This window comes from Rhinolophus sinicus, chromosome 2 (genome assembly GCF_057876585.1).
Source record: "Rhinolophus sinicus isolate RSI-liver-muscle chromosome 2, RSI-T2T, whole genome shotgun sequence".
Taxonomy (NCBI): domain Eukaryota; kingdom Metazoa; phylum Chordata; class Mammalia; order Chiroptera; family Rhinolophidae; genus Rhinolophus; species Rhinolophus sinicus.
Genome location: NC_142502.1, coordinates 45021869 through 45041405, shown reverse-complemented (window position 1 = coordinate 45041405; position 19537 = coordinate 45021869). Strand labels below are relative to the sequence as shown.

The window sequence follows — 19537 nt, the reverse complement described above, 5'->3', positions numbered from 1 at the left end:
ATGCAATTATTTATTCTTCAGACATTTAAAAGAATGATGTACTCACGCATTCTACAACATGGATGAACTTTGAAAACACTATGCTAAGTGCAAGAAGCCAGACACAAACCACATATAGTATGATTTCATTTATATGAAATGTCCAGAATAGACAGATCCATAATCTACAGAAAGTAGATTATGCCAGGACCTAGGAGAATGGGGAAATAGGGAGTCCGACCGCTAGTAATTATACAGGGTTTCTTTGGGGGGGGGGTGATTGTGGTATAATTGATTACACAACACTGTGAATATACTAAAACCACTGAATTGTCCCCCCCCCCCAAAAAAGTCTCTGCCAAGATGGACCTAAATAAATATTTCAGTGATGAAAATGCAGAGACATATCAATGTCTTTAAATGTTGATACAAAGGTGCATCCTGACAATTGATAATTAATTTGCCTTTATCAGTCTCTTCATTAAAGATCATTACAGATGCTCCATAAGCAAATAGTTTTCATTACTTTTATATTAGACATTACAGGTAAGAATGTTGAGGTAGGTGTTAGAAAACTACACCAGTATATCAGATACTGAAACACACTATGTGACCTTAAAGAAGATATTTAATATTTCTGGATTTCTTTTAAGGCAAGGGATTTAACAAGATATAAGACGCCATGAAGTTCTAAAAGCTTGCTATGTTTCTATCACTACCTGTAAGTACATCCAAGAAGAGATCTTTAAGTTTTTAATTAAATTATATAGGTTTTTAAAATCCCAACCTTATGCAGATCAATATAATACTAGGAAACACTGGTTCACTTTCAAGTTTCCTAATCGTGATCTTAGTTTTAAAGTCAGATATTGTTAAGCACATTTTCATTTTTGTACTTTCTTTTTCACTTTATATTTTTCACTTTAGAAAGTTCCCTCTCTCAGAAAAGATATTTAACTAAACATCTGTCGATGATAGTTGTTGGTAATAATAAAAAGTTAGCCTAAGCATCAATCAACAGAGTAACTGGTTAAACAAACAATGGTACATCTAGACAGAGGAATATAGTGATTAAAAATATAGAACAGTGATTTTCTGGGGAAAGAAGGTGAGAAAGCAGACTTTTACTCACACTATCAAGAATAACTGCATTATAATTAATACTACTGATGGGAGAGTTATATATGTAAATGGAATAGCTTTTCTTTAAAAGAGAAACACTGCTGAATAAGAACATTTAACGAAATGGGAAAATATCCATTATATATTGTCAAGTGGAAAATTCAGGTTACCAAAACTCATGTAGAATATGACCACATTTCTGAGAAAATAAAAGTATAACTTGCTCAAAAAAATATATAGAAAATATATACACCATTGAGTGTTCTTCTATGAACTATTGTACTTCTTTTAGCTCATCTTTATTTTTTCCAGTTTTGACATACAACATTGTATAAGGTGTACAACATGATGACTTATGTATGTATTGTAAAATAATGACCACAACATGGTTAGTTAATACATCCATCATCTCTCAGTTAGAATGTTTATGTGTGTCCTTATATTTATTTTCTAATTTTTCTTAAACACATTCTATTTATAAGAAAAAATTAATTAATTTAAAAAAATAAGGTTCTCTTTCATCTGTTTTATTTTGAAGGTTTAAAGTACAATAGCCCATCACAGAAGCCAGTTTTCCTTCCTAATAAAGTTTTTTACAAAATTACAGATGGGGAAGAGATTTTCTCTTCCTACTGAACCTAACAATGTTAATCCTCATTCTCAAGACTAAGGTGCTGCTGGGACGGCCGGTTAGCTCAGTGGGTTAGAGCGTGGTGCTGATAACACCAAGATTGCCGGTTCGATCCCCACATGGGCCACTGTGAGCTGCACCTCCTTTGAAAAAAAAAGAAAAAAAGACTAAGGTGCTGTAATTTTTACTTAATACCTACGTTTTTTACTTGCTAATTTAACCTTCAGGGAAATTTATCACGGAAACCCTCTTATATATTTGGAGAATAAATGAACCAATATTTTGCTGGGGACTTTTATACATTACGATTTAATTACTCCTCACAGCATCCATATTAGACAGTAATTTATCATCATACAAATTTTACAAGTGGGGAAATTGAGGTTCAGAGATATTACTTAATCAAAATCCCATAGCTAGAGAGTATTAGCCCAGATCAGAAATAAGGGTTTCCAATTGCAAGGTTTCCTTATACCACAGCTGTGCTTTTCACATAAGAGGGGTGGGAGGGTGTCAAAAAAATGTATACACATTTTTAAAAAGAAAAAACTGTATTAAAATTGTAATACTCAATATATACTGATAACAAAAGATAAATACAAGTCATGTTGACTTCTGCAATTACAAGAGGTGCTCAGAGAGGTTACCATCAGCATAATTTCAACAGTTTTTTCCTTTCTTAAAACGTGTATACTTTTTTTGGCACCGTGTGTGTGTGTGTGTGTGTGTGTGTGTCTGTGTACACATACACATTTATTGAGAATCAAAAGTAAAAACCCCTCTCTGAAAAAAGAAAATTCAAGTGTGTTTTAAAGAAGAATAAGATTTGTTTAAATCATTTGGACCCAAAGTACTTTGTTTATTCAAATGCCTTTGTGACGGAAAACGTTTTTTTCATAAAAGTACTGAATTTACAACCTCAGTAAAATAAACAAAGAAGCTTAGTTAGCTGGTCTAGAGTAAAAGTCACATGTAAAATTTAGTATAAGCTCTGTTCTCTTCTAAATACCAAATTACTGTTGTGTTTGCCTGCCTTTTGTATAAAAATATAAGGATTCCCATAATGTCATGGGGGCTTTACTTAAAAACTCATATTTATCTACCTAAATTTAAACCTTTACATTTACATGAACTTGAAAGTCTACAAAATTTGTTTTGGTTAATTATGGAAAGTCTTTACATAGTATGGGAGACAGTGATAACTTCATAAATTGTATTTATCATTAAGCACTTGGGTGATAGCTTTGTTAAAAACAAGACAACAGGCCCAAAATGGAGTCACTTATACTAAGCTCCATGTCAACAAACTGAGACTTACACTTTCACCAGCTCTCCCAGAAATGGAATCAGGAATCTCCTGAGCAGCACAAGTTAGGCAATCTGCCTAACAGACCCCTGCCATCCCCTAAAAGAAAGTGACCTTGCCATAACCAATCCGCTTTTTTGTCTAGCATATATAAAAGTCTTTTTGTACAACTCCTCAGAGACCTGTCTCTCTACCAGATTGGATGATGCCTGATTCATCAATTGTTGAATAAAGCCAATAAGATCGTTAAATTTTACTCAGTTGAATTTTGTCTTAATAGCTTAAAAATCAACTCAAAGGTTTCTTTCTCCCTTACCACCTCAAACTGAACTCTTTGTTCCAGAGCGTGGCACAATTATTAACTGGCTTCCCAAAAGCCATTTGCAATTTGCTTTCCTTTGCCTTCCTCAACTCAAAGAAGTCTCTTGCTTATCTTTTGATTGGCACAGCCCCTTTTGCCTTCAGTCATTGCCTCTCCCCGTTTCCTGCCTAGAATGTGGACGCAATGCCCGGAGGTGCAACAATCACTTTGGGACCATGCGTACAACCACCACAGAACAGACGGAAGGAGGTGCTTCTCGGCTGTACCCCTGAGCACCTGAACAGCCCAGCGTGCCCCATCTCTGGAACTTTTCATACAAGAGGAAAACAAAGCACTTATTTGTTTAAGCCATTATTGATTGGTTTCTCTGTTGCATAAGCCAAAATAACACAGAAACATCTTAGAACGTGTTCTTTCCAGGGTTTAAAGGATAACTAAATTGACTCTCTCCCTTCTCCGGTAGTTTGAATTTTTTTCAAATGCTTTTAACAATTTCTACATCAAAAACACAAAATGAACCACTTTTACCACTCAACCACTCATTAGAATGATAGAATATATATCTTTGAAAAAAATCACACTTTATTGTAATAAAAATTAGAGTAGGAAATTGACTAGAAAACTTCCTGGCAAACTGTATACTAACAAATTATATTTCTGAACCCATCTTCAGCACGAAAGTAGGAAAAATGTGGATGCCAAGGTTACATGTAGTTTTACAAGGAAAAAAGTGCTGCTTTTTAATAAGCCAAAAATATTTACCAACCAAAAATTGGGTAAACACTGATGAGAGAGGTGGAAGAGATATCTCAGCCATGAACTACAATCCCTAAGGAGCTAAAGAGAAATGTAAACTGTAAAGTTGGGCAGGCTTTTATTTTAGCTTCAGGAAAAGTAGAGATAAAACAGCTCTAATTCCTACATGGCTAGGACAGAAACCACTGCACCTATCAAATTGTGATAAAGAACATTCAAAGCTACTGAGGTTGAGATAAGAGGGGCACATATAAGTTGTCAGTGGTGGTGAATGAAACTATATATGAAAAGCAATTAGAAAAATACATAGTTAGAGCCTTAAAATAACTACTGTACTTTGACGCAGTAAATTTATTTGTAGGACTCTATTATAAGTAAAGACTCAGAGATAATATGGACCAAGACTTACATACAAGGACATCTATTAGTGTTATTTATATTATCAAAATACCAAAAAGAACTTAAATTTTCAATAATTAGAAAGGGTTAACTAAAGCATTATATATCCTTATGATAACAAAAATATAGACATCCATTAAAAATCAAGTTTTCAATAGAAATTTAATACTATGGATAAACATTCATCATATCTTAAATCAGAGGATCCCAAAATCATTTACAGTGATCTTTTTTTTTTTTTAATTAAATTTATTGGGGTGACAATTGTTAGTAAAATTACATAGATTTCAGGTGCACAATTCTGCATCACATCATCCATAAATCCCATCGTACGTTCATCACCCAGAGTCAGTTCTTCCTACAGTGATCTTAGTATCTTAGTAATTTGTTCACGGCACCTCTGGATCAAAAGAGATACCTAACAATTACATTATGGAGATTCCTCAAAAAGTTAAAAATAGAACTGCCATAGGATCTAGCTATTCCACTTGTGGGTACATATTCTAAGGAAGTGAAATCACTATCTCAAAGAGATACACACACATCCCCCCTCCATTCACTGCAGCATTATTTACAATAGCCAAGACATGGAAACAACCTAAGTGTCCAATGTGGATAAAGAAAATGTGGCATGTATATGTATAATAGAATATTATTCAGCCACAAAAAAAGGAAATCCTACCACATATTTGCAACAACATGGATGGACCGTGAGTGCATTATACTAAATGAAATAAGTCAAAGAAAGATACAGACTCTCTGTATGCTCTCACTTCTATGTATAATCTTAAAAAAACAGAACTCACAGAAACAGCACAGATTGGTGGATGCCAGAGACGGCGGGGGGAGGTAAAGGGGGAAATGACTGAAAGTGGTCAAAAGGTATAAATTTCCAGTTATAAGATAAATAAGGTCTGGACATGTAATGTATAGCATGGTGACTATAGTTAATAAGATTGTACTGTATATTTAAAAGTTGCTAAGAGAGTAAATCTTAAAAGTTCTCATCACAAAGAAAATAATTTAACTGTGAGGTGACGAATGTTAACTAAACATATTGAGGTAATCATTTCACAATATATACACATATCAAATCACTGTGTTGTACACCTTAAACTAATGCAATGTTTTATATTAATTACCTCTCGATAAAACTGGAGGGGGAGCCACCACAATGAGATAACCACTTGACACCCACTAGAATGGCTATAATAAAAAATAAAAATAAATAAATAAAACAGACAATACCAAGTGCTAGTGAGGATGGGGAGAAACTTATACTCTCATACACTGTAGGTGGGAGTGTAAAACTGGAAAATATTTGGCAGTGTCTCAAAAAGTTACACGCAAAATTACCATACGACTCAGCAATTCTACTCCAAGAAAACTGAAAACATATCCTCAAACAAAAACTTATCCACAAATGTTCATAGTAGCATTATTTACAATAGCCAATAAAGTGGAAACAACACAAATTTCCATCAATAGATGAATGGATAAACAAAATGTGGTAAAACCATATTGTAGATACACACTACAATATGGGTGAAACTTGAAAACATTATGCTAAGTGAAAGAAGCCAGCCACAAAAGGCCACATCGGATATAATTCCATTTACATTAAATATCCATTATCAGGCAAATCCATACCAGAAAATAAGATAGTGGTTGCCAGGATCTGGGCGGGAAGGAAAATTGGGGAGTGACTGCTTAACGGCTATGGAGTTTCCTTTTGGGGAGAAGAAAATGTCCTGGAACTAAGTAGTGGTGGTGGTTGCACAATGTTATGAATGTAAAAAAACTCACTGAATTATACCCTTTAAAATAGTGAACATTATGTTACGTCAATTTTACAATATTTACATTACATTTACATTATTATACATAAATAGTCCATAGGAAAAAAGTGAAGGAGTGGGGGAATTGGAGAAAGTTGGTCAAAAGGTAAAAAACTTCCAGTTACAAGATAAATAAGTACTAGGGAAGTAATGTACAATGTGATGACCATAATTAAGACTGCTATAAGATATACAGGAAAGTTAAGAGAGTAGATCCTAAGAGGTCTCAGCACAAGAATTTTTTCGTTTCTTTTTATTATATGGATGTGAGATGATGTATGCTAAACCTACTGTGATCATTTTACAACATACAAGGTCTGACAATTAAGTTCGCAAGCTTGTTGCAACGATGTTGCTAACCTTTTTTGATATCAGAGGGATTATTCATTATGAATTTGCACCAACTGGACAAACAGTTAACCAAGTTTACTATTTGGAAGTGCTGGAAAGGCTGTGTGAAAAAGTTAGACAAAAACGACCTGAACTTTTCACCAACAACTCATGGCTCTTGCATCACAATGCACCAGCTCCCACGGCACTGTCTGTGAGGGAGTTTTTAGCCAGTAAACAAATAACAGTAAATAAAAAGCTGTTTTATTTTTTAAAGACATTTAAAAAATATTCCATTTTTAAATGTTTCATAATTTTTTAAAAGATAATAATGTAGTAAAAATAGATATTTTTCAAATAATACACGAGTATACAGTTGTTTTTTTAAGTCCTCTCAACCCAAATTTCTTTCCTGTAGACAAATCACTAGTATTAGCAATTTGTTGCAAATGCTTCGCAGTCAGAGACTAAATCTCATTTATCCTAGTATCCTCATTACCTACACACAATACTTGACTCATGGCAAGTATTCAAATGATAAGTAGTAAAGGATGGATAAATGAATAGACAGCCAGAGAAATAGAGGAGATAAAAATAGATAATGGACAAATGGATATAAGATAGGCAGATGGAGGATAGCTGGATGGATGGAAATTTGGATAGAGAATAGATTGATGGATGATATGTGTATAGATGGATATTACTGAAAAATTACTATCATATGACTTAAAGTGATAGCCTTTGCTAATTGACCTCTCTAGTGGTCCCTTTCAGCTACTGTCCCGGGACCCTTTATACCATTGTATCTGCCTATCATGACTGATCTCTGTTGTACCCTTCTTGATAGCAATTTGAGTAAAAAAAAAAGTTTTAAAATATATAATTAGACATAAATGAACCGTTTTTACTTATCTGAAGAAAATGTGAACTAGAGATTTTGTTTTAATCCTTTCAACTTCAGTTGACCCTTAAACAATGTGGGGTTTAAGGACATTAAGCACCGTGCAGTCAGAAATCCCCATATAACTTACCCCAAAACACAAACAATTGATTAACATGTATTTTGTTATATGTATGATATGCTGTATTCTCACAATAAAGTAAGCTAGAGAAAATAAAACGTTATTAAGAAAATCATAAGAGAAAAATACATTTACAGTATTTATTGAAAAATATCTGTATATAAGTGGACCCATGCAGTTCAAATCCATGTTGTTCAAGGGTCAACTGTTTATTATAAACAGATTTGAAGATATTACAGTGCCAGACACAAAGTAGAATTCAATAAGTTATTATTATATTGATTATAATGCTCTACACACTGATACGTAAAACAAATATAATTTCTCTATAAGTGAAAACAGAAAAATGTTCCCATTATCTTGATCTAGCACTCAGATTATAAGAAAAATATTAAGAATGAAAGGTTAAAAACAGCACATGGTACATACAAAAAAAAAAAATACTGAAGAACTGTTTATAATGGTGAAACACTAGAAACAACCTAAATATTAATAGGGAATTTATTAAACCAATGCCTTGTTGAACTCAGGCAGTCAGACTCCTGAGTTCAAGTCATGCTAAATAAAAAAACAGTGGCTCCCACGAAAGACCAAATTAGTAATCTATAAGATTGAATAAAGGGGGCCAGCCCGGTGGCTCAGGCGGTTAGAGCTCCATGCTCCTAACTCTGAAGACTGCCGGTTCGATTCCCACATGAGCCAGTGGGCTCTCAACCACAAGGCTGCCAGTTCAATCCCTCGAGTTCCGCAAGGGATGGTGGGCTCCACCCCCTGCAACTAAGATTGAACACGGCACCTTGAACAGAGCTGCCACTGAGCTACCGGATGGCTCAGTTGGTTGGAGCGCATCCTCTCAACCAACCACAAGGTTGCCAGTTCGATTCCTCGCCTCCCGCAAGGGATGGTGGGCAGCGCCCCCTGCAACTGAAATTGAACACTGGCACCTTGAGCTGAGCTGCCGCTGAGCTCCGGGATGGCTCAGTTGGTTGGAATGCGTCCTCTCAACCACAAGGTTGCCAGTTCGACTCCCGCAAGGGATGGTGGGCTGTGCCCCCTGCAACTAGAAAATGGCAACTGGACCTGGAGCTGAGCTGCGCCCTCCACAACTAAGACTGAAAGGACAACAACTTGAAGCTGAATGGCACCCTTCACAACTAAGATTGAAAGGACAACAACTTGACTTGGGGAAAAAAAAAAGGCCTGGAAGTACACACTGTTCCCCAATGAAGTCCTGTTCCCCTTCCCCAAAATAATCTTTAAAAAAAAAAAAAAAAAAAAGATTAAATACAGGAAATCTGCCAGAATGTGGGGGGGGGAACAGTTGAAAATTTTGAGAATGAAATTTAAGAGACATGAAAGATAGAGCCTAAAAGGTCAACATTTCTTACTTAATAAGCATACCTGAAGAAGAGAACAAGAGCGGCAAGAGGAGAAGAGGAAATAATCAAATAAATAACAAAAAATTAAAACTGCCCTAAAGACAAAAGAAAGAGCCAACTCCGTAAGAAACTGGCAGGCTTGGAAAAGAGACTTGAAGGAGTGGAGTACGAGGTAGAAGGAGAACAACTAAAGGTACTAAATACCACTTTTTGACTTTTAGAGTTCAAATTACGTGCACAGGTTATCTATACAAAAAAATAAATGATTTATAAAAGACACAGAAAACAAAGCCAGATAAATAAATAAAAAAATAAAAAAAACTTACATTTTCTGGACTAGTGAAATTTAGAACGCATGAATAAAGTGAAAAGTACTCAGAGATTCCGGAGAGGGAAACAAGTTTCCAACAAAAAAAAACTTTCCATGAGCAACAACAACAACAAAAATACCAGAAGACATGAAGCAATAGTTTTGGGTTCTGAGGGGAAAAAAATTCTTAATATAGAATTCTATATCCAGCCAAACTATCAATCAAGTACGCAGACAATATTATCAGACATGCAAGAACTCAGAAAAACTACCCATCCTATAAGAAAAAGCTATTCAAAAGGATGCCCTCAACTAAACAGACAAACAAAAAGGAATCCAACAAAACCACACATGGGATATAAAGAAAAATCATTAGCTGAGTATGACCCAAAAGACTTGAAGGGCAAAATAAAGTAAGAAGATCCATTAGGCTTTAATACCTAGAAGATTATTTCAAGCAGTACTTATTTAATATACAAGATTACACTTCCTTCTCCATGGGTCTCATTACACTAATTCCTTCAGCAATAAATAAACTTAATAATCACAATATTTTAAGGCTGTTGGTTTCCAATGTTCAGTTTTCATAGTCAACCCATAGACAAAAAGCAATGTATAAACCAGGATATTATAAAAATTATACTTTAAAAATCGGGAGATAGAGAAAGAGTAGGAGAAATGTGTTACTTTCCTTAACATTCACATCAGGAAGACCACAGACAATATAAGTTGATAAATCAAAAAAACAGAAATTTAAGTTTATTAAAGTCATGAAAGTGTCATCATAAAAAATTTAAAAGTAACAGTTAATAAATTTAAAGGTTGACATGGGAAAAGAGAAAATAGGAAGTAATGAGATGTCACAAAAATTGCTCAGTTTTTCCAACGGAAAGTCAACCGAAACTGCCTGAAGTTGATAAATCAAGAAACAGAATTATATATATATTATTTAAAGTTATAATGGTAAGCACCAGTAAAACTTAGAAACAGTTAATGCTGGTTTTCTCTGAAAAGTGAAGGGAGGTTGGGAGTGGACAGGAAAAAGGAAGGCTTTTACTTTTCATTTTCTATACAATGGTACTGTTGGAGTTTTTTAGTCATCTGCAACTGTTATTTATGAAATTTAATAGCCTAAAAATAAAAATATTTCCACTTTGATGCAAATATTATAAAGATCAAAATATCGCTAGGAAATTAGTTAACAGAACTCTGGCTAAGTTACACAAACTCAAATTACATATAACTTTTCAGAAGAAAGGAAGGCAAAAAATTTTTTTTAACTTTCACCTAAATCCAAAACAATAGGATTCACTCAGTGTTTAAATCAGTCTTAAAATGCATTTATAATAATTACATTGCAAAAGAGAAAGGGGAAGAGGAAATTACCTTTTGTATAAAGCAACATATTTTGTGCCTCAAACTGCTTGGTACTTTTACAGGTGAGCTTTTTTAACCATAACAAAATCGATAATTTTTCTACCGAAAGAGGCAAGTAACCCACCTATAAGGCAAAAATTCTGCCTTATTTGTCCAGGAGCCATGACTTACCTTTCTGTCCAAATGTAAGTATCTATAAATAGCTGCAAAACAGTTTGCGTGCAGGGTTTTGGTCTGTGGTCACAGACCAAAACTAAGTTATCTGGCCTACCTGGTAATTAAATCCATTTCCTAATCACATTCAGCTTGGTAACAGATCAACTACAAAATCTCATTGAAATAATCATTTTATATAGCAAAAACACAAGAGGTTTAAAACCGCTATAAGGAGTGTGTGCTTTTCCTTTAGAAAGACTTAATAGATTAAAAATTAAAGATATTTTAAGGACACCAATTATTTGAGGACTTTACAGGTTTTTACTTCTCTTTTATCCATTACTGACTTCTGGATAAGAACTCAAACCCTCAATAAAAACTACTGCTGCACACTTCTATCCTGAATTACATCCTGTCGTCTCTCTTGAGACTCTCTTATCCTGCACAATGCATGCTCAAAACAGCTATTACAGGAAGTGTTGGACTATCAGCTATTTATAAATGGACAAAAATCTTTAAATAGCTTAGTCAGCTACCTCTTTATGGTTCTAGACCTGAAAAACTACCTGTTTTTAAAGACATAGTCTTTAAAGACATGCTAGTACTTCAAAATATTTAAATGCTATCTGAAAAATATTATACTTCCTTTGTTTTGGAATCCAAAAGCAGCACTAACATTACACAGGCACAACATGACAAGATAAGGGACAAGCTGATCTTTAAAAACACATTAGCCAAATACTCTAATCGTTCACCACCAAGAAAATTTCAAGTTTTAATGTTGCCTTAAAATCTTCTATACTGGTGTCTAACCTTCACTATACTACTTGAGCATTTTGCAACCAATACACAATGTAACACATTAATTTTTTTTATCCAGCCTATCCAGTTCAAAAATATAGCACACAAAAGTAAAAATTCTTAAATTCAATATTTGACGTCCATTGAATTAAAAAAAAACCTTTCCATAGGTCCACTATTTTCCTGTCTAAAACTCAAGCATGCCTTTTCCACACTAAAACAGTACCTTGCACTTCCTATATAGCGAACTAATTATTTAGAACTCATTTTTATGTATTAACAATTATTTTTAAGGATTTAACATTTCCTTATTCTCAATTCCCTGTCTACAGTCTTTAGAGATTTATATTTCGTATACCATATTAGCAAATCATTTCAAGCCATTACTTCCAAAGGCAAGCAGCTTCTAGGAATTTAATTTAGTTATACTAATATGCACAAAATACTGTACCTACTAGGATATTCATTGCAGTATTAGTACTAGCAAAAGACTGGAGACAGCCTAACTGTCCATCAGGAGGGATAGTTAAATTATGTTGTCAATACAAATGGAATACAATGAAACTATTAAGAGGAACTAGGCATCTCTGCACATAAGATATGTAACCATCTTCAAGTTATATTTAAGGTTTAAAGATATAGAGAAGAAAGTGTACTACACTTATCATTAAACACACAGTCCCCAAGAAAATCTCTCTAAAGAGCAAAACCAAGAATGGCTGCTTCTAGAAAAGAACAAGGGTGGCTGGCAAAGGGAAGGCTGACATTGTATACCTTTTATGCACATGCAATTATTACTTAATACTTTTTTGGTTGTTTTTTTTACACAATACTTTTTTAAAAATGTAATCAAAATATTCCTGATTCCATTCGCAGATTGAGTTTTTCAGTTCAAATACTGGTTTGCTTTATCAAACTATTTCACCCTCAAAATTTCTCCGATAACTTGGAAGACACAGCATCTTTCCTGTTTTATTTGTCCACACCATCATTTACACATTTTTATTAAAAGGTCACTTTATGATTTTCAGAACTATGTGGCTCAGCCCCTCATTCCAAAAACTCTTCACGTTCACAGTCCAGTATCACAGCTACCAGCCAGTTTCTCAGTCACACTGCTCATGTTTCTTGAGCCCCACCTGGCTAGTGACACCCTATTGGCCAGATGCATTTTCATCATTGCATACAGTTCTACTGGGCATCACTGCTCTAGTCTAAGGGTTCGTAAACTACAACCTGCAGGCCAAATGCAGTACACCACCTGTTTTTGTAAATAAAGTTCTATTGGAACACAGCCATTCTAATGTGTGTTTGTTTAGATATTGTACTGTTGATATTTGTGTCACTACAACAGCAGATTCAATTGCCACATCGATGGTATGGCCCACAAAGCCTAAAATACGTAGAATTTGCCTCTTTACAGAAAAAGTTTGTCAACCAGTGTTCTAGACAATCACGTTTCATTGAACATTTATTTCCCTTGGGCCTCAAAAATTAAGTTTTGAAGGCTTGTATTACATAAATGAAGAACCAATTAAACATAAACCAATGTCTACTTGATTTTACTATGTGATACAGATACTTTTTAACATATATCCATATCAAAAAACATCCTAAAATGTTTGAATGTTGAGATTTTCTAAGCGTCTCTATAAAAGGTAGTAAAAGCACAGAAGACAATTACAGTCTAGAAACGTTAAAAGAGCTGGCCTAAGAGGGAAAAAAAATGCTTCATTCAAAACAATCACCTATATTCCTTATCAACATGCTAAAAGAAATGTATTGACTGTCTTGAAAAGCACCATATAATTTCTTAAGAAAAAAATGACACTAGATCTAGATATTTACATTTAACCACTTATCTCACGCAACATCACTGTATTTCAGGCTTTCAAAACAATTACTGAAAGTATCAGTGAACCATGTATTTAACCACGTAATATTAAATACAATCCATTTAGGGCATTTAAAAAATTTTAATAAAAACTTTGAGTGTGCATTATATGCCCAACCCTATACAAGGCACTGGTTATACAATGATGATGATCAACCATTTCCAGCGAATAGTTTATGGGGCAGATTACATCACTAGTATCACACACATAAGAACATGGAGGGGCAGAAGCACAGCTGTCAGAAGCACAGCTACTGAGTACACTGGGTAAGGGGAGGCTCCTAGAAGAGAAGCTACTGACGTATAAGCAGGAGTTTGCCAGGTTTGTGGAGGTGAGGAAGAGGGTGAAATAGCAGAGCAACACCACTCTAATTTGGATGTAGAAATAAACAAAATGAGACATGGGAAGGACTTAGCAAGTCCTAGAAAATATGAGCTGTTCAGTGCTACAGAAGCATACGGTTTGAACACTCTGGGGAACAAAGAGGGAGTTGGTGACAGGAGTAAAGACTGTAAAGACTCGACTTTAGGATCCGAATGCCAGTTGACATGCCAAACTGAGGAATTAAGATCAGATGTGACTGCATGAGCCATAGAGAATGTAGTTTTCCAGTAAGAGACACGACATGATTGATTTTATTCTGTAGGAAAACGACACTGACAGCAACTAGGATCTTGGCCCACAGTGAGGAAAGACTAATGGCAGAGACCAATCAGCTACTGTGCAAATCAGACATCATGCCCAAAAGTAATGACAGTGAGGATGAAAACAAATGAGATGCAGCTACGCTTGGTAGAATCTATAGGCCGAACGCCTACTTTTTTAAAATGTCCCTCGTGTTATTTTCCCTTTTCCGTATTTTTTGGTATAGATGTACCCTTTGCATGGAAAAAATTTATCCAACAAGATTGTCAAAACTGAAGGCAAAAAGGGCTGTTCTGTTTTTCCTCCCATGGTATTAGGAAGGAAAACATACTAGAAATGCAGTAACTCAAGAGTCAAGAGATCTGGATTACAGGTTTGTCTTTGCTGTGAGACTATGGGCATGACAACTAACCTCTAAAAGCTCTGGTTTTCTCATTTGTAAAAGGAGGAAACTAGACTAGATGATATGACTCCTGAAAGTTCTAAAATGCTATGATCATACTTACACATCTTTAATCTGTAAGTCTCCAAAAAATGCAAATACTATCATCTACTTAACTACCAAGCAAATATGAAAAATCCATCAAAAACAGGCAAACACTACTGTACCTATTATTTACCTATTATATTTATTTGTAAAAGATTTCCTGACATACATTAAGACATACAGTCACCAACTATACTCATCTGAAACCCTATGGCAAAACTGAAACTCAATAAGCTGTCTGTCGGCCATTTCACTTTCAATTACTAAGTATCTTTCAAAAACATCTCCAAAAAGGAGCATTCTTTTACTGGAGTGGTTCAAAAGACTAAATGAGTGTCTGCAAAGTTGAATAGTAGTATTGTTTGGTACAAGTTTTCAGACATAACACTATCCTATGGAATCATGTTTGTCTGAACCTCTTATTGACAAAGAACTTTTTAACAATATTCCTTTATCAACCAAAACAAAGTGTTCTCAAACTTGAGAAATACGGTCTTGAGCTTTGTAACCATAAACTGTTGTGTGTCTTCTTACTAATGTTGAAAGAAAAATTGTATTACAAATTTATCTCATACGAAAGTCTAGAAATATTCTGAATTTATTTCTCTTCAAGAACAACTTTTAAACCTGATTTTTTTTAAAAAGAAAGGATAATTGGGTCAAAAGATCCTCTTCCTTCAAAACAAAAAGATGGAATAAATAACATCAAACGTGAAAAACCCAGATGTAAATCTTGCATTTTCCAGTCTGTTCTAAATTTATGTAGCATAACTAATACAGCCTAAATTACATACTTCAAAGAAAATAACATTCTAAGGTTTTGTAAACTGTAATATTAAACTATAAGCAGAGGCTTTTCTAATGATGTGATAGGTTACATTACTTCTTTCAGTGTTTCTTCTAAAGACCTGAACAATTTTTATAGATATACTACATTATAAACACTAGAATAATTTCCCTTTAAGGTACCATGTGATTTTTCTTGCTTCTTAAAATAGTGTTATACATTTTTCTGAGTTAACCAAAATAAATTCTGGAAAGAGCTAAACTGTAATTTTCCATGATCAGAGTGTAAAACCCTTTACTATGCAAATCCATGTTACAGTTTAGAATCACCACTAAACACTTTTTGTTCTTTTCAAAGCACTGGTATCAATGAACATCAAACTAATCCTGCTACCAACCCACAAGAGATGTGTTTACTGTAAAGCCTCAAATCTCAACTAGACCTTTGGTCCAAGAAAAAAACCTTGAGGATGATTTTTCTTACATGTAATATAGTGATTTAAACTAATGCTTTCAGATCCTAAAAGTTTTTTTAAAGTATAATATTTTGAAGATACACAAACTGATCTTTACTAAAGGAGCTTTATTAATTCTAGTCAAACAAATTTCACTCGTGAAGGAAGTGTATTCAAATCAAGAACTTTAATAGAAGGGAAAATATTTTTAAAAGAACAAATAGAAGTAGGGCTTAAATTATCTGTTTTTGTTGTAGCCCATGCGATTCAAATACATTTCAGAAGCAGAATTTTCAACTTTTCTCAAAAGTTGCCTGCTAAAAGGAAGCTATTTTAATTTTAAAAAATCAAAATACACTTTAAAAATTCCAGATCAAGTATATCACCAAGTTAGCATGAGGAGTATGAAAAACAGCACATCTGATTTGTTTTGTAATGTTAATGTCCACTTAGGAAAACTAGATGTGCTTTCCCCAAATTTATCTGATTAAGACTCCCACAGCAACACCAGTGTAACAAGTAGAGTGCACATTCCAAAAACAAAATACAAGTTATAAGACCTCACATTCCAAGATGTTCATTCGAGGACACCTGGCAATTAGCTAAAAGAATTATGAGACAAGGTTACAAACAACTGAATACTATGGGGCCCCTTCAGTTAGAACGAAAGAAAAAATTATTTGCAATAATAACAATCCTTTACACTTACATAGTGCCTTGTAATTTTCACGTTTTATGATAAAACAATTGATAAAGTTGTGCTTTTACGTTCCCTGTATGAAATTAGCACACACCCCTACTTACTTTCGTCCTAGAATTCATAAATCAACAGTATCAATTACAACAGGGTGCGCAGAACGATAAGCATCACTTCAAACTTACTAATATCACTGTAGCTGATACTGTTTCTTCAGAAATGTTCCGCTAAGATGCTAAAAACTCCTCCCCATATAGTCTGACCGTCTTTAAAGTCTAAGCGGGACAGGCAGATGTGCCCAGGCGCCCTCACTCTGGGGGAGAGGGAATTCCTGCCAGGATGTGCAATGAGGTGAAGACTGGTTTAAACCTACCCTTCGCAGGCAGGGAGCTGGTTCCACCTGTCCTGCAGTGCGAGCCCGTCTGCCCTCCGGGACGACGGAGATGTTCTTACTACACGACCCAGCTCACCTTCTCCTCGGAGAACTATCAGTAAGGGCTTCCTAAGGGGTTTCTATGGTTTTCCCTCAACTCCCAGGAAAACAAAGGTTCGGGCCCAGCTCTGTTAGCACTCCGCATTCCGTTTTGGATCATCTAAGGTAGGTGCTTGATAAACCCCAACACGCAATCATATAGCAGAGGATGGCGTGGAGGGCATAAGATTGGGGGAAATTAGTTACCAACTAGACAAACTCTGAAGTTCTATGGGCAAAACGCGGTGAGACCCTCAGGAGGTGCTACATTCGAAGGTAGGTGAGGAATTCACAATGTGAGAAAGCGAAATCATGGGCGGGCGAAGAGGGGTCGCAAAGTAGGCGAGTACACGACAGGAACCGGAGGGACTGTGCTGAAGGGCCAACGGGCTGGTTGGCCCCAAAGGCTCGGAGGTGCCCAGTGGGTCAGACCCGTGAGACTGGCTGAGACCCCGGGGCTCCGCCGCCCGACGGACTCCTCCGCGAGGTTTCAAACCGCCGCCCCCGGGAGGCGCTCAGCCCATTGGAAGTTCCACAACGACCGTCACTAGCCCAGGGCCGGAGCGGCAACTGCTCGGCGGAGCTCTCCCCCTCCGCGTCTCCCCAGAAACCAGACCCCACAAACTCCACCTCCAAGCCGGGTCCCAACTCGAGTCCGGCCGCCTGCTCCAGGCACTCGGAGAGCGCCCTCCGCGAGGGGACCGACGCCCCCCGACTAAGCTGCGCCGCGGGAGTTCGAGGGGCGCGACGGGGCCACGCAGGGGACGGGCAGAACCCGCGTCCCTCAGAGTCCGACCCGGGACGCGGCCCCGCAGCCACCTTCGCGTCACCCCTCGGGCACGGCCCGGCCGGGCTCCGACCCACCCATCCCGCGCGGTGGCGGGCAGGGCGAGGACCGAAGCGAGCCTACTCCCCCGCCCCTGCTCTTACCCATCTTTCCGCCTCGCCTTGTAGACGTGCCCGTAGGTGCCGCGTCCCACTTTGCACCCTTCGTACTCAAACAAATCCTCCACCCGCTCCCGTTCCGCCGCCAGCTTCGCCTTGAAATCATAATCCATTGTCTGCTTCCCCCATAGAGGCACCGGGACGCGGGGGCCGCTGCCGCTCAGTCCCTCCTCCTCCTCCCCCCGCGACCGCCGCTCCACTTCTCCAACAGCCGCCTCTCGGGCGCGCGCGCGCGCGCCGCCCGCCGCCCCGTGGTCCGCCTTCAGCAAGGGACTCCTCGGCGGCCGCAATAGCCACCTCCTCCACCACCTCCTCCTCCTCCGCGGCGGCGGCGGCGGCGGCTCCCGCAGACACCCCCAGTCCCGCCTCCCCCCTTCATTTCCTTGTTTTGGAACCTGGTGGGCCGCACCGCGGCTTCCTCGAGCTCATTAACGAACCAACCCTCCCGCCCCGAGGTCGCGGAGGCTCCTGGGACCTGTAGTTCCGAAGGCACGAGGAGCAGTTGAGTTACATCTGCGAAAGAAATACAGCTCCCAGATTGCCTTGGGTCGCTATAGCCTCGTCCCCACAAAGCATGCACGCCTGCGCACTGAGCACCTCCCCCCCTCAGGTAGCGCTGCACTGCCAGTTCCTGTGAAGGTAGAAAGTGCAAAGTTGCAGTGTGGTTTCTGCGAGTTTGAGGGAGCTGGTGGAAAAAAGGCCCTTGTTCTGGTGTGAGGAAAGTACTTCACTATAACTGTCCCCGGGGGAGAAAAGTGAAACGTATTTAACAAGCGCCTTGCTCAACAGTCGGCTCCAGTGGTTTGCGAGGTGAGGACTGTTGTCGGACAGTTGTACTGCAAATTGTTTTTTGTGGCAATTGGTCCTCATCTTGCCCCGCCCCTCGTCCAACCGTTCATTGGCAGAGTCTAGAGAATGACGTCCTCTTTGGTGCGTGGGTATCCCCAGGCTTTGGCTTCTTTCCCGTTCTTGATTGGTAATTGAGTGTACTCGGTTCCTTCTGATAGGTTAATCTTTTTACTTGACGATGCAAAAACCGTATTTCAAAAGCTGAACATTCAGCGGTTTCCTAGTTCTAGCATCGGTCTGAGGACATACAACTTCTGGTCCCTAACAGCCAATCATCCTTTTCTTGGCCCTCTAGTCATGGTCTCCCCCTAGTATATGCGATTCCCCTTAGCCAAGCTTTGCCTATCTGTCTAAGGACAATTAAAGGGCTAGAAGGATGCAGTGTTTTAAAAAAACAATCATTTGGGTTGGACTGTAAAAGTTTTTTCCGGTGTATACATAATGGTGATGTTCTCCTAGAATGTTTTAAAAAGTCCCCTTAATCAAGGTGAACATTGATTCATTATTGCAGACATAAAGTGTCAGATGCTTGGGATACAATCTTAAACATGATTGGTGCTACGATAGGATTTATATAC

At 37.4% G+C, this 19537-nt stretch overlaps 1 protein-coding gene across 3 annotated transcripts in view; it reads right to left on the bottom strand.

The window, feature by feature from the left end:
• CDK19 (cyclin dependent kinase 19) overlaps positions 1–18484 on the bottom strand; it is a 130575-nt gene extending 112091 nt beyond the window's left edge. Inside the window, exon 1 of one of the 3 annotated variants that reach the window (XM_019735007.3) lies at positions 18096–18484. Coding sequence is in view for 2 of the 3 variants with exons in the window: in XM_074333445.2 (XP_074189546.1) it covers positions 18096–18223 (128 nt within the window). In the remaining variant the exon portion in view is untranslated. The remainder of the gene's footprint in view (positions 1–18095) is intronic. The other 2 variants (XM_074333445.2, XM_019735006.3) reach the window with 2 other exon arrangements.
• Between the last annotated feature and the right edge of the window lie 1053 nt (positions 18485–19537).